Source organism: Rhineura floridana, chromosome 3 (genome assembly GCF_030035675.1).
Source record: "Rhineura floridana isolate rRhiFlo1 chromosome 3, rRhiFlo1.hap2, whole genome shotgun sequence".
NCBI lineage: Eukaryota > Metazoa > Chordata > Lepidosauria > Squamata > Rhineuridae > Rhineura > Rhineura floridana.
In genome coordinates, this window is record NC_084482.1 from 24,311,372 (window position 1) to 24,334,239 (window position 22,868).

Here is a 22,868-nt window from a genome sequence, read left to right on the forward strand (position 1 = left end):
CATGAGAGACAGCCTGCTTGTGTTGGAACAAGCAAAGACAGCTGTACTGATAAGAAAAACACAGTGACTACATTCAGTGCTACTGATGGAATTTACAAAGAAGAACAGAAATGAGAAACACTGGTTATGTTCCTCTTGGAAAGGGTTGTCTGGAAGCACCCCAATAATGCCTTTTGGAAATGCCTGCATCAGAGCATCAGTTGTGTCAAGGATAAGGTCCAACTTCATCAGCTGTTCCTGGTGAGGCTTGGGCCTTATTTTTCTAACTTGGGGTTGCATCCTTTGTGCTAGTATGGGGTGTTTATGTGGGAGCGGCATGCTCTGAGAGAGCAGACACTGTTTTCAGCAGCATCCCCATCATCATTCTGCTCACAGCCTCTGCTAACAAATTTCAGAGTAAAGAAAGCAATCCAAGGACCCTGGATCACATCCCTCCCCCTCAACCCACAATATGCCTGTGTGCAGGAGCAGGCAAGGGCACAAGAGAGTCCACTGCTCTCCCCTATGGGCTCCTGAACTATAAAGGGCAGAGAAACAAAGACACACAAGTTCGTTCCCGATCAAACCTGGTGCTGGATCCAAGATGGAGAACCGCTCTCCCTTTTAAACTGCCAATGAAATATTTTAGGGCGGGGGGAGAGGGAGTACTCCTAGTGGCCGCTGGCTGCTGGATTAGGCTGCAGCCAAGTCCAATTCAGAGACCTCCAGGACACTGACTAACCTCCCTAATATCCCCCAACTCCCTCCCTCCCTCCCACACACTCACCCCAGCAGGAGTGGAAAGGCAGGCCCTGAGAACCCTCTTCAACTCTCTATTGGACACTGGTAGCAGAGAAGAGGCCACACATCCCCATTCTTTCTTACATGGCAGAGGATAAGCCTGCCTGCCTGCCAACTCACCGCCTTTTCCCTCCCATTGAACCTCATGCAGTTGTCTGCTGGTGGTGCCCCCTACCGACTACTTCTTCAAGGATGGCATCAGGGGGGCTTTCGGACTGGGAACTCGGTTGCGCCCACTGCTGCGAGCGGAACATTACCATCTCCTCCAAGTTGCGCAGCACGGTCACGGCGCCTTTGGGAGATGCTGCTGATGGGACCTGAGCCGGCTCCAGAGCTCTGGAAGGGAAGATTTCCACTGCTGAGGGGGTGGGGTGGGGTGTGAGATTTCAGTGCAATCCTAAACACGTGGAACTTACTTCCGTGTAAATATGCACAAGGCTGTGCTGCATGAAAAGCAGAATACATTACGCAAAATAAGCAACAACACGCTTACCTTGCATAAGGTAAATATAGGTTGCAGAATTCACCTTTGTTCTTTTTTTAGCATAAAGAATTTGCTGCCTAGCCCTTAGCTTGGGGGAGGGGGGGAAGGAAACTGGAATTCTCATTTTCATAGCACAAAGCAAGGTGATCTAGCATAGGGAGCAACATACCATTAAAATACAAGATCAGCCAATATAGGAGTTTGGAATATGAACTCTGCCAGCGGAAAGCTGGATCCAGATTCTTCCGAATTCAGATTTGGTTTGTTTTGGGATTTGCGTCTAGCCAGACCTCCCTGGCAGTCCCCCATCCCTCTCTGAAGCCAAAATCCTTACACTTGAGAAAATGGCAGAGAGATGGTATCTTTCTGGACCAGCTCTGTGGGACAGGTATTAGGGGCATTATTTTACAGTGGTTCTGTTCCTACCCCAGGCAGGATCATGTCCAGAGAACAGCATTGGGGGACTGTGTCTCTGCCTCACGGTCTTTGTGCTATCGTGTGCCACAGGGCACAATCTTGTCACCAGTGCTGTTTAACCCCTTGCATTCAATGTTACGGGACCAAGCTTAGGGAACTCCCTCCCAAATGAGATTAGACAGGCACCCCTCTTGTTCGTTTTGGTCATACCCCTGAAGCTCGTCTTGTTCCAGCAGGCATCTTAACACCGTGTTTGATTTTATGATGGTTTCATTGTTTATTTTATGTATGGCTTGCTTTTATGTACACCACTTAGAACTGTAAATGATTCAGCTGTATATAAATGTTTTAAATAAGTAATAAATAAAGACAGGAGATGCTTTGCAGGCCTTCTTCTTAATTAAGAGGACGTAGGAAGGTGTCTTATACAGAGGCAGACCAATGGTCCATCTAGCTCAGAAAAGTCTACAAGGACTGGCGGCAGCTCTCTAGGGGTTCAGGCAGGGAACAATTCTCAGCTCTACCTGGAGATGCCATTGGGGATTGAACCTGGGACCTTCTGCATGCAAGGCAGGTGATTTAACACTGAACTATGGCCTCTCTCGTCTCTACTGAGCCCTAGTTATCCACCCCCTTCTGAAAAATAAGATTCTTTGCTTAGGAAGAAGGGAGGGAAACTTGCCGAGATGGAGGAGCACTCTTCGCCAAGTTTCTCAGCCAAACTCTAAACGATCCACTTTTTCCCCCTGAGCATTTGGGAAAAGTGAACAAATTTTCAGATGAGCTAGGGTGAGCTTGCCTGTCACTTCTACAAACAAGTACCTTCCCATGGGCACTTACCTTTCCGATGAGGCTATGCCTGTGTGGCTCATGGAGCGTCTTACCTGAAAGGGAAGGAAAATTCCATGGCAGTGAGAGTATAAATTCAGTGTCTCCATCCTGATACCCCAGAGTTACACATTTGTTTATTAACAGTATTTGTATACTGCCCAATAGCCAGTGTGCTCTTGGGGGAGAACAATAAAAAATTAAAACTATAAAAAAATTGCAACAGACAACATGCAAAAGTCAGACAGGGTAAGAAAACATATAATTAAAAAGACATCAACCACTGCCAGCAAAGCCATACAACACAGCAGATCTCAAAGCACCAACAGAAGATATGCAGGAATAATTACAACCTCTTTGTTCTACATTCACACTCAAAAATATTAGCATCAACGTTCCAGGACTCAGCAAAGAGAAAATTCATAAAATTACTCATTTTAACCCCTCCATAACAACCCTGGCTGTGATTGCAAAGAAAACACCTATTAAGTTAATCACAAGGATTTTTCAAAAACTGATTAATCTGATTAAGACTGCAATGCTAACTCCACTGACCCCACTGAATGCAACAGGACTGACCTCTGAGTAGATATGTTATTTATTTATAAGATTTCTTACCCACCCTTCACCATAACACCCCATGGCAGGTTAAAACAATAGAATATACAAATATAGAAACAAATAAAACCATTGCAATGATAAAACTCAGAAATGTTTTCCAAATGGAACAGAACATTATACATTCAAAGAAGTGAGCCCCACAAAAGAAAACAACTGAGATTATGCTGTAAATTGACTAAACGCTGAAGCTTTAGTTCAAAAGCATGTTAAGCGTTAACTTGTCTGCATTAGCTTTTGGAGATAGCTCTTTGGGCTAAATGGGATATGGGTAGCAAATATAGCCAATGCTAGTCCTGGAAAAGCTGGTTCATGCCTGATCTGCGGTAGCAGTGAACAGAAATTTGAAAACATCCTATCTCCTTACTATCTCTGATGCCATACAAAAAACACCACCACCACCAAGAAGCCTTCTTACAGCAGGATTCCTTCATAAACTTAACATCATGACAAACTAACTCTTATCAAACTAACTCTTCAATTAATAACATCCCTGCCAGTCTAAGCAACCTAAGAGATTAAATCAACAAGGGTAAAGAAACAGGGCATGATCAGTAGTGGCACCGCAAGTGTGAAATTCCCTTTCCAGGGAAGATTATATACATATGTGGCTTTTAAAGAGTGTAATCTGTCTGAGCTTCCTATCTGGATGGAAAGGCAGAATATGAGGAATGAATGAATGATCAGACTCACCCGGTGGGTATGTGGGAGTCTGGTGCCAACAAAATCCGAAGGCTGGGGGACTGTCAAAGGATGGTAAAGCTCAGGAGCCAATCGGGTGTTTGCAAATTTCATGCACTCTTCTAGCGTGGAGATGAACTGGCTGCAGGTTGCTCGCAACAAGGATGAAGCGTCATTCATCTTCTGGGGGAAGCCAAGAGCAGGAGATGGATAGAATGAGCAAGAGCAGCCTGACCCTCAGAGCCACAGTTCTGGGCAGCCTCTCGGAGCCTAAGAGGGTTAGCCTAGGGCCAATTTCAAGAGTCAGTTGCTAAGGTAACCTAGGTCTGTATCTCCTTGGTGTCCATATGGGGTTGGGGGAGCTTTCAAATGAACGATTCCACACATGGCAATTAAGACTACAAAGCCAAGTGGGAAGACTGCACCACCTCAGCAACTAAATGTTCAGATGACCGCCCCCCTCCCCCAGGCACACTGGGCACAATGCAGACATAGCTGTGAGTTTCTTTTGAAGGATCAAGAGTAGGCCATGAGCTCCTTCCCTACAGCCTCTCCAAAGAGGCAATTCCCCCTCCATTGGCTGAACTGTAGTTAAACCCAGTTAACGCTTCTGCTTTGGAGTGGGTGGATGCAGACATAAGGCTAACCAGAATCAGGATGCCAGGTTGTTCACTCCCTATCTCCATTATGGGTTATAGTAGGTCAGACTGAACGTTCATCCAGCTCAGGACTGTCTGAGTGCCCAGCAATGGCTTACCCGGGTCTCAGGAAGACGTCTTTCCCCCCACCCACCCCCAAGTCACTTGCTACTGCAATCTTCTAGTGAAGATGCCAGAGGCTGAACCTGGATCTTCTGCATTGCAAAGCGTGTGCTCCGCCCCTGAGCTGAGGGCCCCTCCTCAAATACATTAACCAATATTCTAGAGAATGAAGGACAGCCTCAGGCCAGTTCTGCTATGCTCCACTCTCACGTCACTTTCACTTTGGACAATGATCAAAGGTCATTGCAAAACACCTCCCTTTGAGAGTCAACACTGCTACCACAGTTTAAAAAAGGAATGGGGACACCTGTGGCCCTCCAGTTACTCAGCATGCAGGCGTGGGGTCTAAACCAGCTCCTGTTGTACACATTAGCCTCCAAGGCAGGGTTGCATGTTTTTGCTTTCTCCTAGCAGCGTTCCAGGCTGCAGTCTGTTTATCAACTCAGTAGGGTCCAGTGAGAATCAAGCCAGCACCTATTTGCACACTTGCAGCCCTTCATCTGTATAAGCTACCCTGTGCTTTGTTGCTTGATCACTCTAGAGCAGGAATAGTCAACATGGTGCCATCCAGATGTTGATGGACTACAATTTTCATCACCCTGACCACTGATTATGTGTCTGGGGCTGATGGGAGTTGGAGTCCTCCTTTGTGGCAAGGTGCTGGATTTGTGACTGCTCCCAGTGCTATGACCTCCACCCCTCCTCAGAAGTGGGCTCTTTAGATGGTAAGTGCTGGGTGCCCTTAAGGACATCAGAGTGGGAGATATGCAATTCCTTCCAAAATGTACAGCAGCCACCAAACTGAGCCTGTGAAGAGAACACCCCAGTGGCTTGTGCCCCATGTTAATTAGTGGGAGGCATGGTGCCATTTAGGTTTCCCACCCCAGGAAAATCTTGGATCAGTTCTACCCTTGCTCCATCCAACCACTTCCACAATAGGAACAACAGTCTCTTATAACCTCAAAGCATCTGTAGACATACAGTGCCTTGCAAAAGTAATCAGATCCCTGACCAAAGCTCTCATATTACTGAATTACAAATGGTACATTGTAATTTCGTTCAGTATGATATTTTATTTTGAAACACTGAAACTCAAAATCAATTATTGTTAAGGCAACATTGGTTTTATGTCGGGAAATGTTTGTAAGAAACATAAAAAACTGAAACATGTTACTTGCATAAGTATTCAACCCCTGTGCTGTGGAAACTCCCAGTTTACATAGATGAAAGAAATTGCCTTGTCGAGGACACAATTACCTTACCATTGGCCTCCACCTGTGAACCATTAAAGTTGCCATCACATTGTCAGGATAAAAACCCCACTGTTGAAGGATCATTGGTCAGGCTGGGAATCTGAAGGAAAATGAAGACCAAAGAGCATTCTAGAGAAGTAAGAGATAATATAATACAAACGCATAGATGAGGAAAAGGGTACAAAATAATATCCAAGTCTTTGGATACTCCAGTGAGCACAGTTGGATCAATAATCAGGAAGTGGAAGCTGTATCACATCACCCAGGTACTGGCAAGAAAAGGCCGTCCCTCAAAACTCAGCACTCGAACAAGAAGGAGACTTGTGAGAGAAGCCACAGGGAGGCCAACAGTCTGAAGGAGCTACAGAGTTCAGTGGCTGGGAGTGGAGTAATGGTGCACCATTCAACCATATCAAGAGTTCTGCATAACACTGGCCTGTATGGGAGGGTGGCAAGAAAGAAGCCATTACTCAATAAGTACCATCTGAAAGCACGTCTGGAATTTGCCAGAAAGCATGAGAGTGCCCCAGCTGCAATGCGGGAAAATGTTTTGTGCTCAGATGAGACCAAGATGGACCTTTTTGGCCAAAACTCAAAGCGCTATGTGTGGCACAAACCTAACACTGCCCATGCCTCAAGGCACACCATCCCTACAGTGAAGTATGGTGGTGGCAGCATCATGCTGTGGGGATGCTTCTCATCAGCAGGGACTGGACATCTTGTTAAAACTGAAGGAAGAATGGATGGAGCAAAATACAGGGAAATACGCAAGAGAACCTGCTTCAGTCCACTGAAAAATTGAAGCTTGGGAGGAAATTCACTTTTCAGTAGGACAATGATCCCAAGCACAAGGCCAAAGCAACACTGGAGTGGCTCAAGAACAAAAAGGTGAATGTCCTACAGTCGCCCAGTCAAAATCCTGATCTCAATCTCATTGAGAATCTGTGGCGTTCTTTGAAGATTGCGATCCACAAGTGATGTCCAACCAACCTGAACGACCTGGGGCGAATCTGCCAGGAATTATGGACCAAAATCCCTCCGACACTGTGCAAAGCTGGTACATACCTACACCAAAGGACTTAAAGCTGTTATTGCAGTGAAAGGCGGCTCTAGCAAATATTAATGTGCGGGGGTTGAATACTTATCCAAGCATGTTTCAGTTTTTTATGTTTCTTACAAACATTTCCCAACATTTATTTATTTATAAAACCAATGGCACCTCACAATAACTGATTTTGAGTTTCAGTGTTTCGAAATAAAATATCATACAGAACAAACTTACAATGTACCATTTGTAATTCAGTAATATGAGAGCAAAGGTCAAGGGTCTGATTACTTCTGCAAGGCACTGTAATTAAGGGTCCTTGTGAATCTCAGTTGTGGGTTGGGCTCCTGTCCTTTAATTCCAAAGAGCTACAATCCTTGGTAGTTTTCTCTTGAATCCGCTACAGCAGGGATGGAGAACAGATGTTGTTGGGACTACAACTCGCATCATCCCCATTGGCCAACTGGGCTGATGGGTGTTGGAAGTCCATCCCTGCCCTACAGAGATCAGAGGTAGATTGTAATTTGCTCGTGGATGACCCAGGGGGATACAGGTTCTGCAGAGTACACTGTAATTGATGGCTGGCCATGCAAGGTTCCCTGCCCCCATCCCCAAAACTGCATGATCCCTCAAAACCTGCCCTCCCACCTGGATATCAAGAGGGGAGCCATTGTCTTGAAGGTGCGTTGCATCCTGCACAGCCAGGACCTGCTGTGTCAGCACATCACAATACAGCCGTAGTTCAGACAGTTTCCTCCCAAGGGACTCGTTGCTTAGGTCCAGGTCTGTGGAAGATAAGCAAGCACAGCACAAACATGGGACTTGCATAAGAGATTGTAGAAAAATTAGCACCATTCATAGGAAGACTCTTCCCCTTTCCTTAGAGCAGAATAGCAATGCTGTTTAACAGCCAAATGCAATTAAATTTCTATTTGGAGCAGAAGCAACATGACAGGTCAAAAAAATGGAAGAGAAAAACATGGTACAGCTCTGCTGCCAATTGCAACTCTTAAGAGATGAAGGCAGAGCCATCATTGTCTGGTCTGGCTCAGCCGGCAAACAACCCTTGCTCCCTGTACCACACTGCCCCCTAGTGGACCATCAAGGATTCCACGGGGAATGTGTCCCTTAGTGATATGCTGTGAATGGCACCTACCCTGAAAGTAGAACACAACTAATGTAATGCTACATTGGATCATCAAAATAGTTTGTTTTCATTTATAGCCTGCCACCTTGCTGCTTCCCAAAGGTTCAGGACTAGTAACAAAAGTAAAAATATAGTTTAAAATCAGTACAATAAGACTTCATCTAATTCAATAATATGTCCTTCACCTTTTCCCCAACATAATCCTAAACCCCAAAGGCCAACCCATCAGGGAGGTTTCTTTAGGCTTCCAAAGGGCACTTGGACTTGGATTTACAAACATAAGAACAGCCAGACTGCTGGATCAGAACAAAAGGCCCATCTAGTCCAGCATCATATTCTCACAGTGGCCAACCAGATGCCTATGACAAGCCCACAAGGAAGACCTAAGCACAACAGTGCTCTCGCCACCTGTGAATCTGCAGTGGGAAGGAATTTCGTAATGGTGTGGGGGGAGGACTTCATGTGCTTGCTGACTGACCCTGAACACAGATGGCATCAATAAGAGGGTCATCTTGGTATATAGAAAGCTGACTTAGATCAGACAATTGGTCTTTCTAGCTCAGTATTGTCCAGAGTGACTGGAAGTGGCTCTCCAGGGCTTCAGACAGGAGACTTTTCCTAGTCCTATCTGGAGATGCCAGGGATTGAACCTGGGACCTTCTGCTTTGCCACTGAACTACGGCCGCGTCCTCAGACCTTGTAATGAGACAAAAGGAAGGAGATCATGCTGGGCCTCAGCCCTGGTTCCTAAACTTTTCCCCCCATGGACCACTCGAAAATCGAGCTGATGCAAACAAGGGTTCACTTACTTTTGCACCTACCCTGACTCTTATGTACTCATTGTTTGCCTAATTTACACATCGTTTTATTTCACAAGACACATAATTGGTTACGATAAACCCTACTGGACATTTAGAAAAGAAAATCAAAGCCTTCAATGAAGGCTATCATGGTAAAACTATGGAATTTCTGTAATTATCATTAGGGTTCACAAACTTTTTCTCACCACTGTAAACAGCATCATGAATTATGCCTGGAAGAGAACAAGCAGCCAGCGCATACTTTAATGCAGTGGTGCAATAGTGCTTCTAGCCACCTGCCCCCTTTAGGAGGTAGGCCATTGCATTCTGCACCAGCTGACGCTTCCAAATGGTTTCCAGGAATAGTCTCACACACTGAATATTGCAGAAGTCAAGATGTGAGGTGATAAAAGGCATAAATGATAGTTGCTTGACAGGTCCTCATCAGAAAGAAAAGGCTGCTACAGATGTTAGCTTTAATGACAGAAGAACAGAGAGGGTGCTCCTACTCATTCACTGCAACGCCGTGCCTCCATCACTATGCTGTGGCACTGAGAACAGACCCAACTTTGACTGGACAGTGCAAGCTTTATCAAGACTGCATTTACTGAGACAACAAACTCTTAACTTCCTTCACAATTTTCCACGATGACAAAAAAAGGAAGAAAGGCTGAAACAAGATAATAGGGAGCAGAGTTTCTGAATGTTCAGGGACTCATGAATTGCCACTAGGGCTCCAAATAAGGGGTGCACAACCAATAACACAGCCAGTACATTGTGTATGGAGTCACGGTACTAACTGATTGGAAACAGACTGGTCTTACTAGTGGGTCAATCTAAGCAAGAAGAGGATGTATGGGGTATGAGCAAGTGTACTAGCTGGAAGTGTTGGCCTTGGACTGGGAAGAACCAGGTTCAAATCGCTGTTCAGCCACAAAACTTACCAGGTGACCTTGTGCCAGTACTTAAGAACCCTACTGTAATGGTTGGAGTACTGTAACATGATCTACATGGGGCTGCCCTGGAAGATGGATCCAAAAATTGCAACTAGTTCAAAATTCCGCAGCAAGGATGCTGGTATGGGAAGCAGGCTGCAAGCATATTACCCAGTCTTAAAACAGCTATACTGACTGACACTTCTTTTTCAGGCCCAATTCAATGTGCCTACTCTGATGTTTAAAGTGCTCAATGGCTTGGGACCCAAATATCTGCAAGAACACCTTCTCCCACACCATCTGCCCATGCTTTAAGATCAGCAGATGAGGCCCTCCTAGAGGTCCCTACGCAGAATGAGGCACATGATGTCAGGGCCCAGGAAAGAGCCTTTTCAGTGGTGGCTTCTTGTATCTTCAACTCCCTCCCTAAGGAGGTGTGTCAGGCTTCATCTCTTTACAGCTTCAGGCAGTCGGCCAAGGTGTATCTTTTTCAGAAGGCAATTCAGGAGAAGAGACGTGATTGCTGCTGCTGCTGCTACTAACTACCACTCAGTGATTTGTTGTGCATTTTTAATGAATGTTATGCACTCTTATTTGCTTGTTTTTATTATTTATTAGATTTATATCCTGCCCTTTCTCCCAGTAGGAGCTCAGTTTTCACTGTAAATCACCCTATGGCCCATACAAAGAGTGGAACGTAAATCAGCTAATAAATCAAAGCAAGAGTGTGGCTAGTCCAGCATCTTGTTCCCAGCAGTGGCCAACCAAATATGTCTGAGAAGACCAAAGCATGAGGCCAACAGCCCTGCCTTACTGTTCCCCTTCCAGCTACAGGTACTAGAATCTAGAGGCTTCATTTAACCATCAAGATAATAAACCATGATGTTGCCTAACTTACTTTGAAAAACCAGTTAAACCAGTGGTCAGTACCACAGCTTGTAGAAGCAAACTCTCTATATAAATTATACTTTGTGTGAAGCTTTGTCTTCTTTTTACTACGTCTCGGCCAAACCAATCCCTAAGATCAGCTACCCCTGCTCTATAGCCTATGTGGTGCCCTCCAGATGCTGATGGGCTAACTCTCATCAGCCCCAACCACCATGGCCAATGGGCAGGGATGATGAGAGTTGTAGTTCATCAACATCTAGAGGGCCTCACATCAGCTACCCTGGCCACATAAGCCCTGTTTGTGGGCCTGCCAACAGGGTCTGTCAGGCTGGGGCGTACAAGAGATAGAGCCTCATCTGCGGTGGCCTCATCACCATGGAACTCCCTCCCGTGGGAAATGTGTTTGGCTCTGTCATTGATTGCTTTTAAGCGGGCTGTAAAGACCTGGCTCTTCACATTCATTTTTAATTAATTAGAATAGGGATGAGGAACTGGTGAACATCCTGATGTTGTTGGACTCTAATACCCATCAGCTCCAGCCAGCAGTCAGTGGTGACAGATAATGGGAGTTGTAGTCCAACAACTTGTGGAGAGCCACATACTCCACGCTGCTGAATTAGAGGCTGGTCTGAGCTTTTTTTAAAAAAATGTAATTTAATTACTGCTATTTAAAAAAATGACTACTGGTTTTTAAACCAAATTGTTATTTTTACTATAAAATTTGTATTTTATTATTTTAATTTATTTTCTGATCAAAACTGCCCTGACAGGGCTGGATAGTCCTGAAAAGCTGCATATAAATAGCTAAAGAAAGAAAAATAACCTACCTGACAAGGTAGTGAGGAGGATAAAAGGGGGGTATATATACTTCTCAGAGGAAACACAAGACAAAAGCAGTAATAGTAATAATAATAATTCACTAATAGGCAAAAAACATGGCGGTTTAAGAACGTACCTATAGCCAACAGATACTTCTATCAAACTGTAAAAAGCAAGGAAATTGGGCAGTTCTAATGAATGCACCAGGGGAGCAGGAGACCTGACCTCCTCTCTGAGATATTGTACTGCCCTACAAATGTGTAAAAATGCAAACACAATTTGGGTTGGTCTTTCACAGTCCAATCCACTTTCTGTGTAGCTTGAAAGAATTTGGTAAGATGTGCCTCTGAGCATATGGTGAGTGGTGGCAATACCTGCCATCTCCAAAGATGGAGAATTATATTTTTGTATGTTTGTTGGTGTTCTTCTTACTTTGCTTCATTCCTGTGTTACTATTGTTTCTACAGAGAATCTAATCTAGAAAATTTTATTTCTCTCATTATTCATCCTAGAACCCTGTGTCAAATGTATTTGTATTAATTTCAAACCCTTTTTATTGGTCAGTGTGATATAAGAGTGAAGACAGCCTTTTGTGTTTCAAATTGGAGGTTACGTTCTATTTCTATTTTGGGTGGATTAACAGTTGAATCTGAAACTGCAGTTTGATGTAAAATCAGACGGATTACAATATGTTGCTACTTAAGCAATGACTCTAGCTGCTGGAAAAAACAAACTTAGCCTGCCCAAGATGCATGTTTTCAGCCTGCTATGATTAAACCACTTCATTCAAGGCAAGGTGGGCATGGTCAATTAAAAACATAGAGCACACCTAGAATTCTTCTAAAATATATTTCACCTCCCGCTGTTTCATCTTGTGCAAACTGAGACACTCCTGATGTCCACTGGAGACTATTCTGCAGAACAGTCAGTGCCATTATTCCACAATTATTTTTGGAGTGTTTTTAGTGTAAATTTTGCAAAGTGTTGCTGTACTTCACATATTCACAGAAATAGAAGCAAAAGAAAATGATTTCCTATAGGAAATGTCACTAAAATTGCAAAGTAAATCAGACATATTTAAAGTGACTATCTGAACTATGTCAGCTGTCTTAATAATGTTGCCTCCTCCCTGCTAAAACAAGATCAGCACAGCACATGTCTTGTTTCTATTATTTGGGCTGATTACAGGTGTTGCCACCACTCACTATATGCTCAGAGGCACATGTTACCAAATTATTCCAAGCTACACAGGAAGTGGATTGGACTGAGAAAGACCAACCTAAATTGTGTTTGCATTTTGACAAATTTGTAGGGCAGTACAGTATCTCAGAGAGGAGGTCAGGTCTCCTGCTCCCCTGGTGCATTCACTATAGCTGCCCAATTTCCCTGCTTTTTAAAGTTTGATAGAAAGATCTGTTGGTTATAGGTATGTTCTTAAACTGCAAGGTTTTTTGCCTATTAGTGAATTTCTCTGGTTTTTAATCCGGGATGTAAGAAATGGGATCCTGTGCAAGCTTGCTGAGAATGGATGCATGTTTATTGAGTTCAGTGGGATTTACTCCCCTGCAATCATGCTTAGGATAGGTGAAACTGACCAGAGGGGATGGGGAGGGGAGGAGGAAGAGGAAGGGGAAGAAGGGCAGAGGGGAGTAGGGGGGTGGGAGTAGGAAGGAGGGGGGAGGGGAGAACAAGGATCATTTACATGTTTGAGTTCAGTGGGATTTACTCCTATGCAATCATGTTTAGGATAGGTAAAACTGACCAGGGGGAAGGGAGGGATGGCTAGAGTGGGCAGGGAAGGAGGAAGAAGGAAGAGGGGAGGGCAGGAGGAAGGGAGAGGAGAGGGGAAAGCCAGGTCTGATCATTTGCATGCTTATTGAGTTCAGTGGGATTTACTCCTATGTAATCATGGTTAGGATAGGTAAAACTGACCATGGGGGAAGAGCAGGGGGAGGGGAGAGGAGGGGGAAGGAGAAAGGGAGGGGAGAGGGGAGTGGAAGGAGGGGGAGGGGGAAGGAGGAGACTGGAAGGGGAGGGGCCAGGGGAGGGCAGGTTTGATCATTTGCATGCTTATTGAGTTCAATGGTATATACTCCCGTGCAATCATGGTTAAGATAGGTAAAACTGACCATGGCGAGGAGGAGGGGAGGGGGAAGGAGGGCATTGGAGGGGAGGGAAGGGGCAAGAGGGAGGGGATAGGAGGGAGAAGAAGGAAGGGTGGGTTTGGTCAGTTGCATGCTTTTTTGAGTTCAATGGGATTTATTTCTGTGCAATAATGTTTGAAAATGGACTGCCTTCAAGTCAATCCCTACTTATGGCGACCCTATGAATAGCGTTTTCATGGTAAACGGTATTCAGAGATGGTTTTACCGTTGCCTTTCTCTGAGGCTGAGAGGCAGTGACAGGCCCAAGGTCACCCAGTGAGCTTCATGGCTGTGTGGGGATGTGAACCCTGGTCTCCCAGGTCATAGTTCAACACTGACCTGGGGGAGGGGCAGAGAGTGTAGGAGAAGGGGGAGGGGAGGAGATTGGGTGGGTGGGCACTGGGCAGAGGGGAAGCCCCTTTCCTTTCCAAAAGGAAAACATTGTGAACAGTATCATTGCTTTACAGCGTTTCCCCCACCTTTTTATTCTACAGCAGGAACATGTAGCCTCCCACACAAATTTACACTAACACTGTCTCTGGCAACATCCACACCAGGCCTTTATTTCATTTTGGACAGTCATGGCTTCTCTCAAAGAATCCTGGGAAGTGTAATTAGTGAAGGGTGCTGAGAGTTGCTAGGAGATGCCGTGTTCCCCTCACAGAGTTTCAATCACAGCAGCTGACTGTTAAACCAGTCTGGCCACTGGAGCTCTCTCAGGGAACAAGAGTCTCCTCTCAGCACCCTTTACAAACTACATTTCTCAGGGTTCTCTGAGGGAAGCCATGACTGTCTCAAGTGAAATCAAAGTCTGGTACGGGTGTAGCCCCCTGATTAGCCAAGCCCAACAGCTGTGAGTCTGCCTTTCAGAACACCAACAGTTGGTTCTTACTGAGCATGCCCAACATTATCATTCAGTTCAATGCAAAATTTATTAAATTAATTAAAAACCAACCAGGCATTTTTTTAACTTTTAAACTGCAGTCAATGAAGGTCAGAGTATGGGGCAAGGTCAGTAACAGGGTTACAGATACTCTGTGAACATGGCTGATTTTTAATGAATTTCAACAGATTATGAGAACTCTCAGAGAAAAAAGTCCAAAAGGGGTCTGGTTTTTCTCTCTCTCTTTTTACACTTTGAACGCTCAATTCTCTCTGACTGTTTTGTGTATCACCATGAAAATATACAGGGTTGTTAAGCAAGCGTTTCTGAGTTCAGGACTGTATGTTTTGTAAGGTTTTGTTTTGAAATGAGCTTATAGGAAGCATCAGAATGGCATGGGGTACTTTCAATTTAACATTGCGGAATGTGAAAAATCCACGCTGGCTATAGTATACAGCCACTCTCATGGCTGTATAATAATTACAACACTACTATTACTGTGGTGATGATTCAAATAAAACATACCCTATACAATGTCAAAGTGCTTCAGCTTTATAAAATGTCAGGATTTGCAATATCAAAGCCTTGGTTTTCTCCTGTCCCATTTGGATTAATTTCATCTGGTCTCGTCCCCTAGTGCTGATTTTAATTATTTTGGTGGCACCATAGGAGGGATGCCATCTGTGCTGCTCTCTTCCTTTCAACCTCAGCTGGCAGGACTTTGGGGTATTGGCCCCTATGCTAAGGAGGACGCATGAGCCTTGCCCTCCTTGCACAGGGCTCTCAGCCAGGTTACAGGCGGCACAACCTCAATGGGCCGAATCTGAACTAGGTGGTGCCCCTCCAGAAATAAGAACAGGCCTCAACATCTCCTGAACTCGCACTTGAAGAGCCCACCCAGCAGTCTGTACTACCACCTCTGTGGCACGGTGGAAGACAGTGGAATACACTCACTTTTTGTGTGCACGATCGTGTATCTGCACAGAGCGAGTGCACTTCTGTGCTATCACAACAGACTGTAAAGAGGTCATGGTGTGTGCTAGCAGCCTCCCCTGGCCTTGTATGAAATGAGAGCACAACCCAGAGGCTATCTCTCTACCAAGGTTCCAGCCTCTCAAAAGGGGTATTTGGAGAACAAACCACCTCTGCCTGTACTTTTTTTGGTGAAAGCATGTCAAGAGAGGCTGGCTTCTTTGTTGAGAGAGGCTATTAATGCTTTACTTAGGGCAGGCAAGATAGGAGACACCCCTAAATCTACAGCCGCCTGGCTCTTGCGCAGCAAAGCAAAGCTGGAGAGCAACTTCCATTTCTGCTAATATTCTTTTTGAAAAAAGGTTATGAAGCAAAACGGTTATCCACTACTGTCAGGCATCGTTGGGTGCCATCCACTTTCCAGATTGCTGACAGGTGAGCTTTTAACCCAGCCAGCACTTTCACAGCAAGAGCTACCCTCCCCTCTCAGCCCCATCTTGATATGCCTTTTGTTCCTTAGAAGTAGAAAGGAGCTAAAGGAAGAATAAGAAATTAGGCAAATCGGATATGAGAGTGAACAGCAACTATTTAACAAGGCTGAGGAAGCTAGGCCCAGACCAGAAAAGAGAGGGAAAGCCGAGGACTCCACCCCAAGGGGGAAAATGGCATAGGGATGACGGTGGTCAGTGCATGAAGGGCTCCCCAAGCAACAGGACCAAGTACAAGGAGCTCTAGACAGGGACAGCAGGAGACAGGCTCTTTCATTGCTCTACCTTAGCATGATCTACCAAATATGCAGGTGTCAAACGCCAAAGGCTGGCTGCAGCCGTCACAAACAGTGCCCTGAATTGACATGACAGCCATTCAGGGGGTGGGGCTAAAAATACCCTGGGATTGCTGGCCAGGTAAACAAAGAGTTGTTGACTGAGGATAACCAGGTCTGAAGTAACCTCACATATCGTTCCTTGTGCAAAGAAAACCCAACAACTAACCACTCCTTGCGTGGCAGTGCTAAGGAGCAAGTTGCAATCGATCTAATCTACCTTTTCTGTTGTCTTACAGTGTGGCGTAATGGTTAGAGTGCTGGCCTATGACCTGGGAGACCAGGGTTCAAATCCCCACACAGCCATGAAGTTCATTGGGTGACCTTGGGCCAGTCACTGCCTCTCAGCCTCAGAGGAAGGGAATGGTAAACCACCTCTGAATATTGCTTACCATGAAAACCCTATTCATAGGGTCGCCATAAGTCAGGATCGACTTGAAGGCAGCCCATTTCCATTTTCCACACCTTCTTCACAGCTGTTCTCCACTTTTTGTGGTTGTTGCCAGAATGCAGAACTCATCAAAGAAAACCATTAAAAACAAAAATGTAGCAGTTCCATATAGCACAGCAGCTCTTGAAACTGAAGGCAGTGCTCAATATCTCATCACACAGCTGTATAAACCAAAAAGAAAGCGGGGCAGGCAGAGGGGCTGATGTCGCAGCTTCCAGTGAATTATTTGCAAGAATGTTGATCAGCAGCAATGCAGACAGAGTTGGGGAAAGAGGACAGACATTTGACTACCAGAAAATCTCCAATTGCTCAAAAGCAGTGGTGGCGAACCTGTAGCCCCCCCAGTATTGCGGGACTCCAACTCCCATCAGCCCCAGCCAGCATGGCCAACAGCAGGGATGATGGGAACCGTGGTCCAGCAACATCTAGAGGGTCACAGATTCTCATATGTGATCCAAGGCCTGCTGAAGCCCATCAAAACTGGCACTGGAGCAGCAGCGGGGGGTGGGGCAGGTGGAATGTGTTCATTGTTTTATCTACATTGCTCTTGCTCTAACTGGATTCAGAGGTTCACATGGCCCATCTATGCTTCCACTGATGTGAATGGCTGGAAGGGCAAGAGCCTTATGTCACAGTGATGAGAGAAGAGGCAGAAAGAAGGAAAAGGGGCAGAGTATAGAGAGTGCTACAGAGTATAGAGGGGGGAAAGAAGGTAGCATGGGGTGCAGACAGACAGGGGAAAGAGGAAACAGCTGAAAGGTTGAGGTGCAAATAAATCTTTAGAGTGAGGGACAAAAACCACTAACATTTTGCTTGTAACTCAGCTGTCTGTTATGAGCTGGCTTATAATCCAACACAATACAACAGAGCTGCAAAAGGAATGGTGGGTAGGAAAGCAATGAGAGGGGAATTCCGGAGGTGCAGACCTGTGGGGTGTATGGGGGGGAAAGCATTACTATAGAGTGCAGAGAGAGATGGCCAAGAGCACAATGGAGTGAACAGAAAAAAAGGAAGGATTAACAGAGAAAATGGTTCAGACAGACCCCATAGCGATGCAGAGAGAACATGCACACTGTGGGAAGCGAAAAAGGAGACTCTGTTTAGGTTTTCTACTCATTTTTGTAGTAAACATGCAACCAACGTGCTTCTCCACAATCAACACAGAGGTATCCCCCTCGTTGATACAGAAATGGCCTTCAGGATGATTTGAGCTGGGCACCTCTCCCCCAACAGAAAAATAAATATCCCTATTAAGTACAACTACACAAATAACTTTAGAAGTATTGCTTAACAGTGAGAAGAACTGTTTCTCTCCAAAATATGGGCCATCCATTTAACCAGCAGGCCAAGTGGTTTCTCTCTTCATGTCTTATATATACGCAGAACATTTTCATGCACTCGTTGCCATTTCAAAGGAAATCTTTGGCATAAGTCTTGGGTATGTCCTCACTCTCTCACCATGTGTTTGTGTGTGGAACTCTGCAGTTTCGTATTTCTTTGAAAACAGTACGTCCCTGGATGTCTTATCAAAGGTTCCCATTCTTTCCAGGGAGATACCAGATGCTCAAAGAGATACTGTGTTCAAATCAACTTGGGACAATCGAGTTAACTTGTTACTTTCTCCTTTCCAATAAAAAGGTAGTGGAGGCACATGCAAGAGCCACAGGCTTAAATTGAGTTGAGAGCTCTGAGGCAGGCTCGGGAATGTTTGCAAAAGAGGTGTGAGAATTAAGCACCTCATTCTAATCAGTTCATCAGGAGTCCCTGCCTTATACTTCTCCAGTTCTGCCAACCTCCTCCTTAACCTCAGCCCCACAACCTCCATTATTTTAAATTCTGGGCGGTACATTCCCATCAGTGCAAAGCCATTTACAAAGAACCAACCTCTCTCTTTCTGGCTCCTGCTGTCCCCAAGGCAGGCCTTGGAGCTACCCAAAGCCACCAGCCATTTCTGTCTCTCAGCAGCACCTCCTGCCTTCAAGTAGAAGTATTGCTCACCTGGGATGACCAGCTCCATACGAGTGGGGTCAGTAGTGTGTACTATAGGAGGGATTAAAAAACACAACAGAACAGAGTGGATGTTGAGAGACGGTCAGTGGCTCCATGCACAAGATCACACTGTTGCAGATTTACAGGTAAGTCAGCATCCACATCAGCAAATATCTCCTAAAGCATATTTACATCCCAGCAAACCCACAGGCCGGTTTTACGCCACCTAGGCTGTATGCATTGGTTCCATGAGATCTGTATTACTGCATGGTAGATCAGCTGCCCACCAATTGCCTGCTAAAGTGCAACCAAGCCAAGAGATGTGCATCGCCCAATGCTGCTAGTCCTCTAGATGTCAACAAAGGGCATGCTCTGGACTTCACTGAATGGCTGGGACATTTGTTCCAGATGCTGGGCAGGCAGATGTTGTTGAGAAAGCAGCCCATGGAGTCAGTGAGACACCACAGGCCTTAAAAGGGAAAGGAGAAAGAGGACAGCAGCAAGGAGACTTGGGGTGTGACAGAAACAGGGGTGAAACTGCTGTAGGCCCAAAGGCAAAGCAAGAGGCAATGGATGCCTCAGAGAAAACAGCAGAGTTGGGGACCCAGAAGTAAAGGAGACTTAGTATTTCATCTGCCACAAAGCACAGCCTTGTATTTAACAACTCACCTGGTAGCCACAGGCAACCAGGAATCTGATGCAGGTCAGTGAGTGGGCTGGTGGAAGTACTGATCACTCAGTTTGTCCTCTGCAATCCCCCTTGGTTCCTGTGCTACCGGAGTCTCTTCCTCCACTACCAGCATGTAAATCCATCAGCTTGGCAGAGGAGGGATGGTTTATCCCATCTCTATTTATTCTACTACCAGCATGGAAATCCATCCGCTTGTCAGAAGGCAGATTTTGCTATTAGGCTTACAAGAGGCTAGTTGCCTGTGTATCCATGCAGTCTTGTCCACTTATTTACAAGGCTACGTTGACACAGTTTCCCCTCTGCACCCACCAGAATAGCACCAACTGGCCCTACCTTTGATTTCACACACAGCCATCTTGATGCTGCCTTTACTACCCTTGCCCACATCATCCTGTGAATCGTAATAGGAGAGGATGCCATTCTCTAGTACGAAATACCGTGGCTGCCAACCTGTGGTGGGAGAGGAAAAAAAACCAAGATGGAAAAATGCAGATCCCTTTTCTGTGACAAGCCAAGCTCTCTTACTGATTTTTCCCAAGAGAGAAAAGGTCTAATTACATTACCCCATTTGTAAACAGGAACATGCTTGGGCTCACAGTCCCTTTGCATGCATGCATATTGTAGTGCTTATTCCCACATAGGTGTGTGGAGGGGGTGGTGCAAGAGGAGAGTCACAGTGGTAGATCTACCACTGGTTCCAAAGGCCTGCTGGCCTGTGCCAGTGAAGAAGGGGACTTACTTTTCTTCCCTTCCCTATGTAGAATTTTTTTTCAGCCAGTTGGTTGCAGTGCGAGTATAGGGATTCTGACATCATCTCCAGATAGGGGTGAGTGGGGAAGAGAGATCTCGGTGCTCTCTGAAGACCAAAGTGGTTCCAAGCCCTGCTCTGTTCCACCCTTGCAACACGCTGTTTTGGGTCTTAACATCAGCTACCAGCAGTGGAAACACTGCTGGCAGACAGCTAAGCCTGCAGACCTTTCCACAGGGGTGGCAGGGCCCTGTGCAGCTGGCATGCCCCTCTGCTGATGAACCTGTTCTCCACAAGCAGAAAAACAACTTCAGTCCTTCCCAACCTTCTCCAGCCAGCAGATCTGGGGGCTAGGAAGCAGTGTTTACAGAGCAATCCAACACTTTCAAGATTGAACTACAGCTCAAACATCATCACAAAAAAGCTCATGCAGTCAAACCTCAAAAACAGATATTGGGAAAAAACAGGTTTTGTTGGAACAAAATAAAGGCTGCTTTCAGACATGGGGTTTGTTGTGTTAGTTTAATGGATTAAAATGGTAGTGATTTCTACCTGTTATACACATGCGCACTGTAGTTTCCCATTGTATAAAAGTTCTAAGATCCCATTGCCATGCAACCCCTCTCCCTTTAACATTTGACATTTTTTTTTAGTTGTACAGACATGGTGGGTGGGTGTGGGAAATGCTGCTGTTACACATGCCTCTGCCGGAATACCAATACAATCTTCACCAGCCAACACCCTCCTCCCCCCACGTGACTAATGCGTGGGAACGCAATGCACACTGGGATGCCTCTCAGGTGAGCAGCTTCAGCTAGCAAAGAACTCCTGCGATTTTCCAGGTTCCCAAGCTTGCAAATGGATTATTTCCGGTATTATTTATCACAAAAAATAGAGCTAAATTTACACTATATTCCACTAGAATTCCAAAACTAGCTTGTATGTCATGTGAAAGCTCAAATGTAATGCATAAATTACCAGGTAAGAAATCGTCAGAACAACAGAATAAAGTGCAGTATAAAAGCAGCCCATGTTGAGGGGGAAGGCATGCACAGATAAGGGGAATGGAGCCCATGGCCCTCCAGATGTTGCTGGACTCCAGTTCCTATCAGCCCCAACCTCCATGGCCAACGGTCAAGGATGATGGGAGCTGTAGTTTAGCAACATCTGGAGGGCCACAGGTTCCCCACCACTGGCACAGTCATATGTGCTTTAACCACACACACAAAATCACCATGGGAATATAACACTGACTATAAATTGTCTTTTCCAAACCAGCTTTGTGTAGTAGTGTTATTTATTTTTTTGATCGCAGCAGACTCTGGGATCTGCCATCTTGAGAGTGGCCAAGACACCTGGAAGGTTGTTATTATTATTATTATTATTATTATTATTAGATTTATTAGGTGCTTGCTACCTGAAGGTCCCCAAGCAACTTACGCAATGCTAAAACAAAAACAAATAAAACACACTATAAAACATAACAATAAACAACAACAAAAGAATAGCAAGGCTACTCTTGCAAACCATGTAACATTTGCTTGAGCAGGTCTCCTGTGCCTTGAGCAGCTGCACGATGTGACGAAATTGAACAGGTGTAGTTTCCTCAGCCTGCTGGAAAGAATCCACCATCCCACCCCATTATCTGCTTTGCTTTTATATGTGTGGACATAGTTAAGTAGTCCCACTACTACAAAGTGAAAACCTTCTCATGACCCAAGAATGCTAAAGACTGACTCGTACATGGCACAGAGTGACGACTCACCCTTCAAGAGCACCAGTGAAGGAACTAGGGTGGCTACTCACTACAATAGGCAGGAGAGCTAGCACCCTTTCTTTTTTAATGGACAGAAACAGAACACAAGTCAATGGGTGACGCTTGCTTCTTCACTGCATCTGCATGCTTGATAAAACTGCACCTGTTGAGTTTCTTCCAGTTGCAGAGGCTCTGCCCACAGAAAGATGGCAATCCTAATACCCCTGCCGTGGAAGGAAGAGGCTCAAGTAAAAGCGGACTTTCGCTTTCTGGAAATAATTTAAGGGTAAGCAACCCAATGAGAAACTATCTTGGGGAAGTAGGGTGATACGGCAGCGTGGATTCCTGGGCTCTATCCGCTGCCTCTGGGAACAACTACGTTGCTAAGAAACGGGAAGAAGGGGGGATATGCGGGGCAAGTGAAGCTATGCAGGCTCGTGAGGCTGAGGCTAAGCCCTCCGTCGCCCGCCGCCCGCCGCCTCGCCCCCCGCCTCCGGATCCACTGGCGCACTCCCGCTCACCCGAAAGATAGTTGGTCCATTTCAGCAGCGCTCCCTCCATCACCAGCGTAGTTCACAGAAATAGCTGGTGCGCCGAGCCGAGCCAATTACGGCTCTGAGCCGCTGAACTTCAGCCAATCACAGGGCAAGGTGAGGGCCGGTACCAATAATGAAAAGGTGGGGAGGGAACAGGGGAAAAATATATGAGACTGGACGACAAGTGGGGCGAGGAGGAGGAAAGCTAGTAGGAACCGATTAGGCTAGAAAACAGCCAGGTAATTGGTCGGGAAATAAAGTCAGGACGGACGACAAAAGAACTCTCGGAGCCACTCAGATGATCACCTTCCTCCGCGCACTGTCTTATGGGCAATGTAGTTCTGATGCGCATTGGTTGGTCAGTCTTGGGAGAAAGCAAATCCAATCCCAACTCTTCTTCGACATGGTTCTGGGTGATG

General features: G+C 45.6%; 1 protein-coding gene and 1 long non-coding RNA gene across 7 annotated transcripts in view; one reads left to right on the top strand and one right to left on the bottom strand.

Annotated features, from left to right (window-relative positions):
- LOC133379551 (uncharacterized) overlaps positions 1 to 1,092 on the top strand; it is a 15,365-nt gene extending 14,273 nt beyond the window's left edge. Inside the window, exon 3 of the long non-coding RNA XR_009761202.1 lies at positions 932 to 1,092. This is a non-coding gene — a long non-coding RNA (uncharacterized LOC133379551). The remainder of the gene's footprint in view (positions 1 to 931) is intronic.
- LOC133379550 (pleckstrin homology domain-containing family A member 3-like) overlaps positions 1 to 22,764 on the bottom strand; it is a 24,805-nt gene extending 2,041 nt beyond the window's left edge. The window contains exons 1-7 of one of the 6 annotated variants that reach the window (XM_061615066.1): positions 22,435 to 22,761; positions 19,743 to 19,859; positions 18,614 to 18,769; positions 7,516 to 7,652; positions 3,821 to 3,991; positions 2,522 to 2,565; positions 1,038 to 1,116 (exon numbers count right to left, since the gene is read on the bottom strand). In XM_061615066.1, the coding sequence (XP_061471050.1) occupies positions 1,038 to 1,116; positions 2,522 to 2,565; positions 3,821 to 3,991; positions 7,516 to 7,652; positions 18,614 to 18,769; positions 19,743 to 19,859; positions 22,435 to 22,474 (744 nt within the window). In that variant the 5' untranslated portion in view covers positions 22,475 to 22,761. Of the gene's footprint in view, positions 1 to 900; positions 1,117 to 2,521; positions 2,566 to 3,820; positions 3,992 to 7,515; positions 7,653 to 18,613; positions 18,770 to 19,742; positions 19,860 to 21,922; positions 22,363 to 22,434 lie in introns of those variants that run through there. The other 5 variants (XM_061615068.1, XM_061615065.1, XM_061615069.1 and 2 more) reach the window with 5 other exon arrangements.
- Between the last annotated feature and the right edge of the window lie 104 nt (positions 22,765 to 22,868).